Below are 15,296 nucleotides of genomic sequence, written 5' to 3'. Positions count from 1 at the left end.
CACAAGCAAATTGGCTTGATTTCTTTTAAAAACATGGAAAAAAAGGTCATAAGAAGAAAAAGACCCAAAAATAACAAGAAATTAGGGGGAAAAACAAATCCAAAAAATCCTCAAAAATTAGTGGAAAAAATGAATAAATATTTTTTTAAAAATCTAAATAAGACAAGAAAGAAAAATAAGTAAATGATTTTGTGAAATCACTTAGAAAATGTATTATAATCCTCTATCTTAATTTCAAATATGTAGCAATGAAAATCATCATCACTTTTTTCCCTATACAGTTTTTACTTCGCTTTTTAAAAAGAATTTTCTAAATCTACAAAATTTTGAATAAAAAATCACATCAACTTGCTTGTTGCTCCAGGTTTCAAAGGGTTAAACAAAGAGTTTATCTTCAAAATAGATTTTATTTTTATTTTTAAACTCCTTGGTGGCAGTGTTTTGGATGAGTATATTTTAATTACGGTGCCTTTTTTTGGAGGCAAACACAAGATTCGACCAAGAAATATTACATTTTGATGATAAAAATCACAAAAAGCAAAAGAAAAAGCACATTCTTCTTCAAAACATGCCAGAGAATTAGTCATTAATGTAAAAAAAAAAGAGGTAACTGTGCTGAGAAACTTAGTGTCTTCCTGTAGGTGTGAGGTTTCCATCAGACAGGAGTAGACTCACCCGGGGAAGTGTTTAAACTGTTGCAGACGGGAACAATGGCAGACAAAAGGTCATCATGAGAACCCAGTACCGCCGGCCGTAGCCACAAGGCAGCGACCGACTCGCTTCCACCTTAATGCCCTCCCACACACACACACACACACACACACACACACACACACAGACCTTGCTTCCCCATCTCCCTCGCAGCCATCCAGGTGATCCGCTTGGCTCACATTCATGAGACAGGGAGCGAGCGTGAGCAGTTATCGTCCAATAGGGAGAATGTCCTGGCTCATTATCGGCGTAGGAGGCCGAGCGTGTCACCTGGAGCTAAGCCCCGACACTCGACTAAAAAGTCAGCCGGGGTTAGCGTGAGAGCGCGAACGTGGGTGTTAGTCATTCTCCCCGCAGCGATCACCTCCACCGTTGGCCTGCTGAACACAGAGCTCTCTTTCTCTGGCTGTGAGAGGCGAGCAGGAAAGGGCTTTTAGTGCAGCATCCTCTGGGCTCTGGACGAGTACTTTGGGATCGTTAAATAAATGTGATTATACCTGTTAGCGTTGTCAAATGCTTTTCCTTGGCAGAGTGCAGGTGAAGCACCTCTGAACTCAGCTTTCGCGGCTGCAGAAGGGAAGAATTTCAGTTGAAATGTGTAGCAAATTGGAGAAAAGTTTCCCAATCTTTTAATTTTTGGGGGGTTTAGTAACATATTCAGATACACAGTCATCCTGAACTTTCCCTTAGCTTCTCTTTAGCTGTTAGTTTAACCTTTTGAAACCTGATTAACCTGATTTCTTTCCAAAAACATGGAAAGAAGGCAATTAGTTAACATAACCACCAAAACATTCACAAGAAATAACTAAAAAGTTTAAAAAAACTGAAAAATAGCAAAAACAAAAAGAAAAAAGGGTTAAATAATAATTATATTATTATTTAAAAAATAATATAATTAAATATAAAATCATAATAATTAGATACAACTGATTTTTTATGATTTTTTCCATATTTGTTTGATAAATTTCTCTCTTTCTTTCTCCGTGTGTCTCTCTGTCACTTTAAACTCATTTTAAACCAATTTTTCATTGAATTCTCTTGTCATCTTTTCATCATGTCTTGCAGTTTCCAGGCATCTCTCCCCAAGTTGCTTATTGCCGTTTTTTTCTCCAAGTTTTTGGAAGAAATCAAATGATTTTGCTCAGGTTGTCAGAGGTGTAAATGCTTGTGAAAGTGTCTTGAATTCGGCACAAGAAAACCGATATTGATCCAGATTTTAAGGGGTTAAAATGTCACATCAGTGAATATCTTTGTAAAAGTTTTCACTTCTCACCTCCAGAAGGCCTCCAAGGAAACTCAAAAGTCCTGCAGCGAATGTGAACACGAGCTTGTTTTCTGTCGTTTCATGTGGCACACTGTCATCTTTAAAGCAATTCCACGCATGCATGGCATACATACAGAGTTTTTCGACTAAACACTTGCGTGGGGTCAACTTTAAAGGCGCAAGTTGGTGTCGGCGTACTCCCCTGAGTGACTTTGGGGCGTCTTTGAATGCAGCATGTGGTCAGACAACTGTTGTCCAAATCGAACGCAGAATGAGATATCTGTGTTTTTTTTGTTTGTGTTTTTTTGCACGAGCCGATTACGACTCCGACATTAAAGGCGTTTTTGATCACTGGGAGCCATTTGTTCGCTGTCAAACCTTGACGCTTTGTAAATATAATCGTTTTAGATTTGGAGTTTGTTTCCCCGGCACTAAATTAATTCCACCGGCTTCTCAGTATCTGCAGAATACAACTGTCACCGCTGAAGTATTGCCTTTGCTATTGTTTTTTTTTTTTTTTTATTTTATTTATCTTCATCAAAGAAATGATGAGATTTTAAAAAGACTTTCTCCCTTTGCTCTCCGGGTCTCTCTCCGGCTGTCACCGGTGATGCCTCTAGCCATCCTAATCAATATACAATATTCCCCTCGCCTCTGTACTTTTTTTTTTGTGAGTGACAGAATAATGCCAGGCCTGTGAAAGGGTTATGTCAGATAGTTCCAAACCCGATATTAAACAAGAATTGCGTTCTTACATGTGTCATTTTAATTATCTGCAAGTCAAAGAGGCTCCTTTTATTTACCTTTTATAAAAAAAAAAATAAAAAAGACGGAGGCAAACAGGTAGCAAGAGTTTGTGAGGCGTAATTGCTTTTGTCGAGGATGACACTTAAGGTAAGAAAAGGAGAGAGGCATTTGAGGAGTAAACATTATCTCCTCTTTGTCTTTCTCTCCTCGCCAACACAAAAGGCTGATTAAGAGCGAGGTTCGGGGAGTTGGGGAGGGAGGCGAAATAACTGCCTGCGAAATATTAGTAGGTTAGAATTACTTTGTTGCGTGACACAATACCAATAGATGCTTCATGCTCGGAGAGGGAGAGGCTCTTGTCAGCGGTGGCACCTAAACAATGGCGTCTTTCTCGACGTTAATACTACGCGTTTGACTTGACGAGCACCCCACTGTCATTTTGCCTTCTTGGAGGTATACGTTGAATGCGGAGGAGACAGCTGAGGGAAGATTGCGTCTACTGTAGACAGTTTGACGCCCCCCCTCCACCTTCTAGTGTTTGAATTTGTTCAGAAAGTTGAGAAGACGTCACTGGAGATAAGAAAAAAAGCAGCAGGAGACAGAAATAAAAATGAAAGCGCCACTTTGAAGGCCTAAATCATGCCTCGGAAAGTTCGTCCACAATGCCGCATTCCCTACGTGGGGGGATTGAAGTCAGAACGGTGTGCGTTGCCGCGGTGGATGTGTTGCTAAACAAAAAGAAGCTCCCTCCCTCCTTTTATTGGGGAAGAATGGGCCCTTTAAAACCTGTCCAGCCTTAGATAATTTCATTCAGCCGGCCCCTGCTCCGCCGTCATTGAATCTGCATCCAGAGATCAGGTTCACAGCGACGGGTTGATAGCTTCCCAAGCCTCTTGGCCTTTTGTTCTACCGGCCCCGGCGCGGACACCCCCCCTCCTCTGGAAGTTGGGGGGGACACAGAGCTGATGGGACGCGGCTGAGAAAAGTTGAAAACCTCAGGAGAGGTGCATTCCCAAATATTTTTGAAGGGGTGTCGAGTCGAGAGACGAATCAATCAAGTTAAATCGGTACAAACTTTCCCAATAAAGGCACAATATCAATTGGCGGACCACCCAAGAATTCCTAACGTCTCCCTCCACTCGTGGGTCTCCAGCCCGCGTTGCCTTTTTTGTCATCTCCAAGGAGCATTACTGAGTCTGAACTTGCCTAAACCCTTGTGATCACACCTCTTGAAAAGGTTTTGTTTCTTCCGTCGATTGGTATTCGAGGCAGGTCACCGCACTCCCACCCTCCTCCTCCTCCTCCTCCTCCTCCTCCTCCTCCATCCCCCTCCTGCCTGCCTGCCATCCTCCCCCCTCTGCCTCCCCTCCCACGTTTGAAAGCCCTGTTTTCATTTTAATTTGCACCTGTTGTGCAGTTGTTCGCTGAAGGCAAGTGCGGACCAGTCAATCGTACGGAGACGTGTTAGGAGGAGATGTGGGGAGGCTTATCTTTTGATATGTATAATGTCTTCAGAAATGTCATGCATGGACTTCATCTGGTTGGTGATTCTGGGAAAAGTTCAAGAGGCAGGGACACTGCGAGGCCTCGGCAGGCACATAAACCGCCGCGATTAAGCTCGATTACACTATTTATTCACAAAAAAATCATCTCAAAGCTATCAGTGAAGACTTATGAGTTTGCTGCAGCTTTTTTTTATTACCCAGGAACATAAATTCAACCAAAAAAAAAGCCTCCACCTCTTCGCTTTGGTGGCTCAAAGTCTGGGTCCTCCCATGATTGGCTCTCGCCACAGAACATTCTTGCACAAGCTGCCAATGAGGTGTGTCCCCATGTGATGCCATGCTTCTGGCTCGCCTCACGCTCCATCTGCACTCCTCCCAATAAGTCTTCTGACGACCTCCGCTGCCACGATTTACGCCGCGGCGAGCATGCGCCGAGAACCTGCCGACGCTGGTGACTAATTTGCACGCGAGCCACCTTTGATTGAGTTCACAGGGCCGTATTTACAGGCCGTCTATTTTAAGAAAAGCAGGCATATGTCTGGAGTGTTGTGGAAGCAGGCATGCCCTGCTGATGCTGCTGTGGAGTTTTAAGTGTGTGTGTGTGTGTGTGTGTGTGTGTGTGTGTGTGTGTGTGTGTGTGTGTGTGTGTGTGTGTGTGTGTGTGTGTGTGTGTGTGGTATGCATGTACCTTGAGTGTGTGCCTCCAGGCCCTGTCGTATATTTTCATATGTTAGGAAACATTTATATTTATGTTCACGGTTCAGCAGCGATGCAAATGTGAAGACATCCGAGGGGTACATGTGATGAATAATCTAAATGACTATAGGTTAAGCCTTTTGTATGTGTAGCGACGACATTTGTAATATTGTATGTGCTATGCGGAGCATCTCAAACGTGACGGGTATGCTCCGGAGCAGAGCCCGTCCTGAAAGGTGCAGCTCGTTGGTATCCGAGGCATGCGAGCAGGACTGAAAATTAGTGGCTATTTTGGCTCGCATCTCCTCGACAGCTGTCTGCCCACCGCTGCGGTTCAGTCACAGATTCCAGTCGCGGATGCTGTAATTGGGGTGTAACCCACAAAAAAAAAAAGAAGCGCCTACGCCTTGGACCGAGCAGTGATGTGGGGTGACCTTTTTAATCTGGGAATAAACCTCAATTTCCAAATTTTCAGATTCCTCTGTCATTTGTGTTTGGAGTTTAATCACTCAGCTGACACTCATATGGAAGTTCCAAAAACGCCTACTTTCCCTCATCTATCACTTTATAATTTTGAAAAATGTGACCAAGACGTTCTTCAGGACATCCCCAAACTCTCCTGTGTTGACCTTTCTTTCTTTGTTTTCTGTCACAGCTCTGAACTACGAGAATGTGGTGGAGACGGGCTCAGAGACGGAGGAGGAGGACAAGCTCCCGGTGTCCGAGGAAGACCCCCTGATCAACGGCACCGGCAGCCCGGCCAGCCTCACCAACCCGGAGGCCTCGCCGCGCACCGAGAGCCACGGCCTGCTGACCAAGGAGGAGGAGGACGACGAGATGCGGGACAGCGGCGTGGAGCACATCTGGCCGGACAACGACATGCTGAGCGCCTCGGTCGATGGTACTGGTGAGTGTCTTTTAATTTGTTTGGTTGCAGTTGCAGTTTTGTTGACCCGCTGAGGTTCCTATTCAGTCAGATAATCCGAAAGCAAAAATCGCTCATTTAAGGGCTCACTGATGAAGTTAAAGGGATAGTTCAGGGTTCGGGGTTAAGTATGGTTACATGAGGTTCTCTGCAGTCAGTATATTACATACAGTACATGTCAGTCAGTACATCTCCAAACTGGAGAAGCAGGCTGGAGTCTGATGAGCTATCGCTGTGCATGGGGTCCACCAAAAAACATATTTTAGCTACTTAAAACAGTCCCAACTAAAAAAACATACATCAGTCTGCATGTACGCTATACTGGGAGTATTTTCACCACTTTAACTTGATATCAGATAGTGATTTTTAATGGGAAAACGAGGCTGTTATATCGCTTTCTTTAGAGCCAGACTCCATTGACAAAAATATTAATTTTAGCTCGCTGGACACATGAGCTGCTGGTTGACTGCTTCTTCAATCAGACAGCTTGTTTGTGTTATCGTGTGACTTCTGCATTTAAAAGGGTTAGTTCTGATTCACCCACGTCACACAATAATACAAATAAACTACGTGATCGAAGCAGCAGTAGACCAGCAGCTGTTGTGTTCAGTGAGCTAAAATTACTGTTTTTCTCAATGGAGTTTGGTGGCCTTGACAAGCACAAAAATGCGGACCTGAAAGCCAGCTTGTCATTGTCATTAAAGGCTGTCTGACAGAGAGCTACAGCAGTGAAAACACTCCTAATATTACATACAGTAAACTGATATTGATTTTTTTGTGTTAAGTTACCATAAAATTGCAAAAAAAATATATATTTTTAGTGATAAAGTGTCTAAAATGACCTAATTTTCCAATATTTCTCACAAATCTGACACACAAAAAAACACGTCCAGCTTTTGTTCTGTCTCCTCCACCAGATGTGTGGGGTTCAGGTGAGCCGTCAATCACGAAAGCTACCACTAAGCTGACTTTCTGATACTTTTCTAACGAATGTGTGCACATCCTGCCACCCGTGGTATCGTCTTACGCCGTAAACCCCACCCATCTGGTGCCCGAGTAGATTTAAACAAACCCGGCGGAGCGTTCGGCAAACACTGCTTGAGCCAGGTCTGACGGTGAAGCCCCAGCGATGCTCCCTCAGCAGACAGACATGATAAACAGTTTCTCTGTGAGCGACAGAGACCATTTGGTTCACGCTTAGAGAAAAGTCCCGCTCTGAGCCAAACAACAAAAAATATTTACAGTAATGTATAACCTCGGAGAGAAAAGGGGGAAAAAAAGCTTGTGAGCTGCAGAAAATGAAAAGCACCATGAGATGAGAATGTGGTCGATGTGATTCAATGTTTCAGATTGTGCAGGGGATGCAAGACATGATGCGAGGCTACTTTTACTCAAACTGTATCACTGCTGATGGAATTTCGACAATCTTAAACATTGACAGACGCCTCGTTACAAGCTGCTCAATCCCAGACAGGTGATACCTTTCCCAAACTTGACTGACTTATCGCCTTTTGTTGAGCAACTCCGATTGCAAGGGGCCCCGGTCACGGATGCTTGAAAGATAAATACTTTTAATTAGGGGGCAGGGTATAATCATTAAAGGAAGCCAGACTGCTGCAAAAAGTCATTAACAATCTTAAATGAAATTTTTATTTTTATGATAGCCATTTACATGTATAATAAGAGTCAATGATTCTTGGAAGCATGTGACAGGAACAGAGTACGGCGAGAAGTCATGTAAGACAGCCAATTTAAATGAGCTGGGCTTCGCTATTCATTTCTGCTAATGAACTAGCTGTGCACGGTGCCGAAAAAACGGAGGAACATTCAGCAGTCTTAAATTTTAATATGGGGGAAAATTGCACATTTATTAGGGATGAAAAAAACTTAGCGGGTATCAACATTTGCTTCTCCTAAATAACTCCTCGAGGAAGGGGGGGGGGGTGACACTTTGGTAAATAAATCAAGATAAAGGATAAACAAGCTGTCGTTGCATACGGTAATTGTTTATTTGATAAAGACCCGCGGTGCCATAATGTCTGTAATTCAACTATGTTGCAATTCCCAGATAATATGCTTCTCGTGTGATAAAGTGTCTGACATATTTCGGAGAGCAAGTCAAGTTCATTAGAGCGTTTGGGAGTCTCTTTCCCAATCTTGCGGGTGCTGTGTTTCCCAGCCTGTTTTTTTTTTCCTCCTCGGTGCCTAAGTGTCTACAGTGATACCTCAGCACATAACTTAGCCCTGAGATAAGTTAGCGCCCCCCCTTCTTCTCCTCGGACTGATTTGGTCGTCACTCCCCTATCAAGAGTTTTTAACACAGGTCTTGAAGTGCGATCTGTGGAAGGTTGAGGTGAAAAGCCACAAATGTTTGGTCAAACGTCACCCAAAAACATAAAAAAAACACTCATTTTGAATTGTCTTTAGCAGCCCAGATGACTTTCTGCATGTAAGAGAGAAATTGAGAAAAAAAGTTTATCACGGAGCCTCTTCTGATTCCAGGGCACAATCAGAGTCTTGTGTCTGGCGTTGTCCTTGACATTCCTTCATCCCACAGCGAGGCTGGACGCGATGTGCTGGAAAGCATGACATCATTATCACTGACAGACATTTTCAAATAAATCACCTGCCTTCGCCCTTTTTACGCTCCTCTCTGCGGCGTCAGGAGGATTTCTGACTTGCAGCCATTACACGCTGTAGAAATCTTTTTTTTCTCCCTGTTTTTGCTCCATCCTCAAGATTATTTGAAAAGTTGTGTTGTGTGACATTTTTTTTTTTTTTTTGCCTTCTGTTTTTGATAAAACAGTGGCTCTTGTTTTCTTTGCACGTTTATCAAGTTTGGGAGTTATTAATTTGTGGTTTAAACACCTAGTGCATCCAGGAGTTTACCACATTTTTCAATAAGTGCACTGTTTCAGATGCTTTTCTGCACTGCCAAGAACGACAGAAAAAACGCTGTATTCTTTGGCTGCAGCATGCTCAAATTTGAAGGGATGGACGCTGAATATGTGTTATTGACAACTTGTAAAAAATATCAGAGATGGCATCAAAAATCTGCTTTAATCAGATCTGGCTCAAACTGTGATTCTGAAGCGATTGTGTGCACATGAGACAGGATAAATGAGGCCAGCGCACAAAGGCGGGACTTTAAAGCGACTGCGGTGACTGGCCATAAAAATAGGAATGTTTTCAAAATAAACAGCATCAGAGCTGCTATGAAAATAGGTGGAATTACGGTCTGGCAGAGGTATTCTGGACTCCTCCTGAGTCAAACCTCAACATCGCTCCTCAAGGAGGTGTGTACCTTACTGCCTCACGTCCTCTGTGATTTAATACTGACAAAACACGCTTTTCCAGCGTTTAGCGGACAGTCTCAGGCAGAATGCTTTCCACCAACAGAAATAGGCGCATATTTGTGGCGTAGAAGAAATCGAATCCTTTTTCCACTTTTGGTTGTGACATTTTTTTTATATGTTGTGAAAACTGCACATACACAGAGGGACACAGCTCGGATTAGGGCAAGGTTAGAGGTAAAAACGCAGTATTCTATAGAAGTTGTTACTGTTAAAAAGTTCCTAAAAGAACCGGTTTCAGGTCAAATTTCCTCCAAGACAGGGTTTATATGCTTAAAACGCTAATTTAAAACCCGCATCAAATAGTTCATGGTTATAAAAAATAATAATAAAATAAAATAGAATAAATAATGGAATTAAAAAGTAAAAACAAAAAAAAGATTTAATATAGGTAATGGCGAAACAGTGGGTAAAAGCGGAAAGAATAAAATCATAATAAATATAATAAAAAATTAGTAGTTTTTCATTAAAAAGGAGCACACCAGCGAGCAGAGAAACAGGTAGGGCTGACGGCCTCGCCGGTCCCCTCCGTGGTTGGATAAAATGTGGTCGACCGTTTATGACTGTATGTAAAAAAAAAAAAAAAAAAATTAATAGAATTAAATGTTTTTGAAAGGTTATAGAAGATTAAATAGTAGGAAAATGAAAATGTAAATAAGTAAATAAATAAGGTAAAGATAAAATTTTAAAAGGTTGCTCCGAGGGCACACGTTAAAAAGTTATTCAGTTGTTAAAATCTCCTTTTTGTCCTTAAAAAGTCATAAACTAATTGGCTGCCGGTGGGAAGGAATAAGAAAACATCACATGCGCTGGCTATGAGAGGCGTAAGGACGTGGGTAAAAGCGGTCAGATTATGTGCTAAAAACAAAGGAATCAAAAATGTATAAATGATAATCAAAGGGATAAAAGAATGAATTTTAAAAAATGATAATAAGTAAATGAATAAATAAGGGGTTCCTCTGGGCTTCCTGCGTCATTCGGGTCAGAGTTTGGGGTCATGTCTTGTAAAATGCTGCAAAGAGGCTCTGCAGCTGCAACATTCTTACTATAGACGGGCCCAGAAGTCACCACAATGACACTTTGTCCCATTTGAATGCAGCCCAGGACTGGCACGGCTTTCCGCATGTATGTGTGCCACAGGCCGGAGCAGCGAGGTGTACGTGGTATTAGCCTACCTCCTACTGGAAGCAGGCGTACCTCCCTTCAGACCACAGATAACAAAAGTTTTCCAAGGTAAACAGGGGAGAGTGGAGGGCCAGTAAATCCCACTGGTCATCCCCTTGCGTCAGACCAAAAGTATGCAGCCAAATTTGATTACCCAAAGCAAACACGATGCCTACGAGGACGCAAATGTGAGGGAGTTTTGAGCGTGAAACAGGGGGAGGTTTTTCATACTGATATCTGATACTTGTGGGTATATTTTAATCTGTGGCGGAGGAGTTTTTTCGTATCTGTTTTGTTTTGTCATAGCTTAATTTATGTTGTTTAAAACCCATTCATTTTCTCATACTGCAACTGTGGTTTGCTGTTTGGCAGACGTGCAATCAAACTTAGAGGGAAAAAAAAAGAAGAAAAAATCTTAGCAAGGGGAAAGTTAAACTAGAACATACCCCTGCAGAAGAGTCTGTCATTATTCTGTTTGACATTGACAGGGGTATTTATCATTTCACCGCAGAGGCCAAATCTTTAATTTCGAGTAAAACCCGGAGTTGCGAGCCTTCGAAAGCATTCCGCAACTATTAAACCCATTGTTTTTTCGACTAAAAATAAAAAGGTGTTTTGCTTCTGGCTTTTGTGTAGCAGGATAACATTATTATAAACAATACACCCACCACCTTTCCTGTAATATCGCAGCCAGGTTTCTGCTCATCCTGGTTTAATAGCTGAGGGAGAGTCAGATACATCAGATCCTGCTGTGGACTGCAAAAAAAAAGAAAACATTCACAATGCAACACTTGTAACGTCCTTGCAGAAGCAGAGCAGGAACAGATGTAAGGCACACAATGCCGTTCTTCTTTTTTTTAAACACAAAGCCCCCGTGTTCTGGGAAGCACCTTGATTTAATTTTTACCGACGAGGCAGGAAGGAGGGACCGGGGACTTCTTAAGCTGATTGTCCAGGAGTCGGTGTCCTCCTGTCGACCGTGGACGGATGGATTTGTCAGAAGAGGGTTAGTTTATGAGCCTGTCATGCACCGTTTATTTACCGCCACCTCACCTGTGCCAGGACAATATCTGCCCGTCTGCACAGATTGGGCGCCATTATCCTGATTGGCAGTAAGAACCTGGTCTGTTAAAACCTCCTGGAGGGTTCGTCAGTCAAATACTTCTCCAGGGCGAGGTTTTTCCACGAGGTCGATACAGTATAACCTGATTGGTTGATGTAAATCTCAGTGATTTTAATAGATCAGAAACTTAAATGTCCAAAGTGAAACCGCTCAGATTTATCCAAAATTGATTATTTGGTTTTACCCTCCTGAGACCTTTTCTTGGTTATAGTGTATTTGATGTAGACGTCACAGCAGCGTGGGAAACATATATGCACAAGAACCAGATGCCCATATGCTAATTTGCAACACCTGTCCACAGGATGTTTTTGCAACAAATATTAAAAATGAAAAGAAAATGCATTCACAAGCACAAAAAACATCATTAGATACACACACAAAATTAAACACATCGATCCACAAACAAACACATATTTGGTATGCTTCTTTTTAAAATAATAAATCAGCAAGTTTCAGTGATAAAATGTGATCAGGTTTTATCTTTTGTCCACTTTTGTGTCGAAATCGGCTACAGACTGACTTGACATATTGTTCATTGTATGGTTCGATATAGTGTAGTGTTACTACAACTTGACGGTCTTAAATGTGTCCACAAACACAGACAACAGGTCTAAGACAAGCAGAATTAAGTATAAGGTGCAGGAAACCCTAAATGTAATGTACCCGTGAGGGGACGCAGGGTCACAGGAGGTTAAAGGCGTCAGTCTGGGGCCAGTTGTTGTCATTTTTATTGGGCTTCAGTCTAACATACTTAACCAGAGAGCATTAATTCTTTGTCTCCACCCACCTGAGGTTTTCCCCGACCAATGAGGTTATTTCTGCCCCTGAGAAATGTTTGTGCAGCTACAACTCTTAATTTGTGGTTGAGGCTATTCTTTTTAGATGGTAGCGAGGCTCTAACTCTGCTAGGGGTTGTGGCAAATCAAAAAAACGTGTGCGCTCACAATGCTCCCAGCAGCTTTGGAGAAAAGCATCCTCCAAATGACATATGATAAAAAAATAAATATAAAAAACAAGCGTGATCCTGCATGCAGAGGATTGCAGCGGCGTCACAGCCAGGGAGTAATAAGCTCAGCCTGCGTGTTGGCTGGAGCTCTATGATTGCTCAGGTGGATGTGCGGCGTGTTGTATTTAATCGCTCTGTTTGGCGATTGAAGCTTCCTTCGCCTCCCCCACCGCTTGTTGTCATGTTAAAGGTAAATAAGTCACTGTCTGGCCCAGATGATAGCATTCATTAAGCATGCCGAACAAAGCCGCGGCGCGCTGCGATGCACAGCGGTGCCTTTATTGCTTTCTCCATACCTTTCTCTTAAAGGCCTCATTGTCAGCGTTTGTTGGTTTGCATGGTGCACCGAGGTACTCACCCCTCCCTCTCTTCCCCCCCTTTTTTTCTCTGCTTTCTGTTTCTGTGCAGATGAAATAAAAGATGATTTTGACACCCTGGGGCCTGACGCCACTTTGCAAGCAGTTGGAAACGGTACAGGTGAGTTCACAAAAGATGTGTTTCTTGGAGTTGCATGTACTTTCTGTCCCTGTGCCATGATTTAAAACAGCCTGTCCCAATCTTGTTGGCTTCTGACCCTTAAAAACTTGCAACATCTCGTCACCAGTTGCTCAAGTCTCGCTTTCCAGAACTTTTTAAGGATTGCAAGCACAGATGAAAGCTGCATGGATATAAAAGTGTATTATATGTCATAATAAGTTGGACTATTTTCGGTCAAAGTGGACATTTCGAAACAGGACGCCAGAAACATTAAAAACATGGTGACTCCCTACCTTCAAAGCAGTCTGGCACTCCAACTACGTAATAAATATTTAAATGCTTTGCGTCCAAATTGTGAGCTAAGAGAGCCTCGGTGTGTATTTGTGTCCCATTGCCACTCCTGGTGGAACCGAACCCTACCCGCCATTTTTCATTAAGCCACCTAAGCTGATTTGCAGCCACACACCCCTCCCTTCCATGATATCATCCTGGCCACCCTGACAATTGGCCCCGGACACTGTTCTGGTAAACCAAAGTCACCCCACAGAACGCCACGCAGCCCTGCCTCAAAACCCTCACTTCAGCTTTAATTACTTTCTGCTCGTCGCGGTGTTTTCTTCTTCTTACTCTTTTTTTTCTCTCGCTGTCCTCTCTCTGTTCTGAAAATTCAAGCAAATGTTTTCCATTTTGACTGCTTAAAGGAGTTTTGGAAACAATACTGTGGCACTGCTGTGGAAGCTCCCCGCCACTAGATCACATGTGATTTCATTTAAAGACATGAGCAGTTTGATCACGTCCCGGTGCCAAAGCGCACTTTGATCCAGGTGATTTCCGCCTCTACTGGAGGAAAAGTTGGTTGTTTCTCCTTAAAGAAACATTTTACATTTCAATTTTTCATCCAGAATGACTGAAAAAAAGCCAATGTGCAGAATAAGTGCCCATATTGGAAGGTTACACTGACAGAAATATAAATACCCTTCAATATCCAGTAAAATGTCCTTTAAACCTCCAATAAAAACATAACAACATTTTTTACATAATTTGTTACATTTCTACCATTAAATGACACAAAAAGGCACAAATCTGTGCATTAAAATCCCCAGATTGCAGGAAATTAAGTTTTTGATGCTCAGAGATTTCTTGCAAAAGGACCCCCCCGTTATTATGTGTACCCCCTGATAAAAATAAAAGCAGAGCACTTTTATTTTGACAAATTTCAGACATTTCTACCATAAGATAATACAGAAAGGCACAAACTGGTGCATAAAAATCACCAGAATGAAAAAAATTAAGTTTTCAGTGCTCAAAAATGTTCTTGCGGAAGATCGCCCTTGTCAATATGTGTTCCCCTCCAAAAAAAAAAAAAGCAGAGGAGTTTTTTTTTCAAAATTTATGATATGTCTACTATAAAATGATGTAGAAAAGGCACAAATGTGAATAAAAATCACCAGACAGCATTAATTTAATGCTTTAATTAAGTATTTGCTGCAGAACGCAGAAAATTCTGCTCTTGATACTCAAAAATGTTTTTGTGGAGGAACCCCCATTTTCAATATATGTGCCCCCCAATAAAAACAAAAGCAGAAAACTTTTATATTGACAAAATTTACAACAAATCTGCCATAAAATCTAACAGAAAAGGCACATACTGGGGGAAAAAATAACAGGAATGCAGGAAATTAAGTGTTTGATGCTGAAAAATGTTCTTTGCAGAGGAACCCACCCTTCACTATGTGTGCCCCCCAACGCTTAGACAGAACCTACACCCTTGAAAACATAAAATAAATATTCATTAATGTGAGGGTTTTTAGGTGTAGGTCTAGAAACAAATTGCACTGAGCTTCACCCGGTCAATCATCAGTCAGTCTTAAAAACACAATCATCACAACATTCAGTCTCTCACAATTAGCTTAGCGCTCTTCAGATGCCACAAAGAATCACCTAATGAGAACGGCGAGCATTATGCGATCACGGCTATCAAAAGTGATCCATTGGCACCGATGACATTTGGGTGCCATTTTTGACAACCAAATATCTGCTACCTTGACCTTTCGCAAATTGGACCGCAAAGTCATCACGGCCGAACAAATCGCTCTTTAAACCTCACCTTGGCTCTCAGTCTAAAAGCCTAATTAACAGGGGATGAAGTCTGATGAGACGTCACTCGGTTTTTCGGGTAGCCAAACAGCCTCCAGAATTTCTTCAGGTTGTAAACAGTGTGTGAATGTGTGTGTGTGTGTGTGTGTGTGTGTGTGTGTTTTGAAAGTCGGCCATCCCCTTGACTAATGAAGGCTGCTGATTTCTTTTAGCTCCGGTTTGTTTTTG

General features: G+C 42.2%; 1 protein-coding gene across 4 annotated transcripts in view; it reads left to right on the top strand.

Annotated features, from left to right (window-relative positions):
- Positions 1 to 15,296, top strand: part of zeb2b (zinc finger E-box binding homeobox 2b) — a 103,371-nt gene that overhangs the window by 71,899 nt on the left and 16,176 nt on the right. For 2 of the 4 annotated variants that reach the window (XM_042513399.1, XM_042513397.1), the window contains exons 3-4: positions 5,576 to 5,830; positions 12,903 to 12,971. In XM_042513399.1, coding sequence (XP_042369333.1) covers positions 5,576 to 5,830; positions 12,903 to 12,971 — 324 coding nt within the window. The remainder of the gene's footprint in view (positions 1 to 5,575; positions 5,831 to 12,902; positions 12,972 to 15,296) is intronic. The other 2 variants (XM_042513400.1, XM_042513398.1) reach the window with 1 other exon arrangement.

Source organism: Plectropomus leopardus, chromosome 24 (genome assembly GCF_008729295.1).
Source record: "Plectropomus leopardus isolate mb chromosome 24, YSFRI_Pleo_2.0, whole genome shotgun sequence".
NCBI classification, from domain to species: domain Eukaryota; kingdom Metazoa; phylum Chordata; class Actinopteri; order Perciformes; family Serranidae; genus Plectropomus; species Plectropomus leopardus.
Note: the sequence above shows the minus strand (reverse complement) of the source record. Positions and strands in the feature narration are given on the sequence as shown.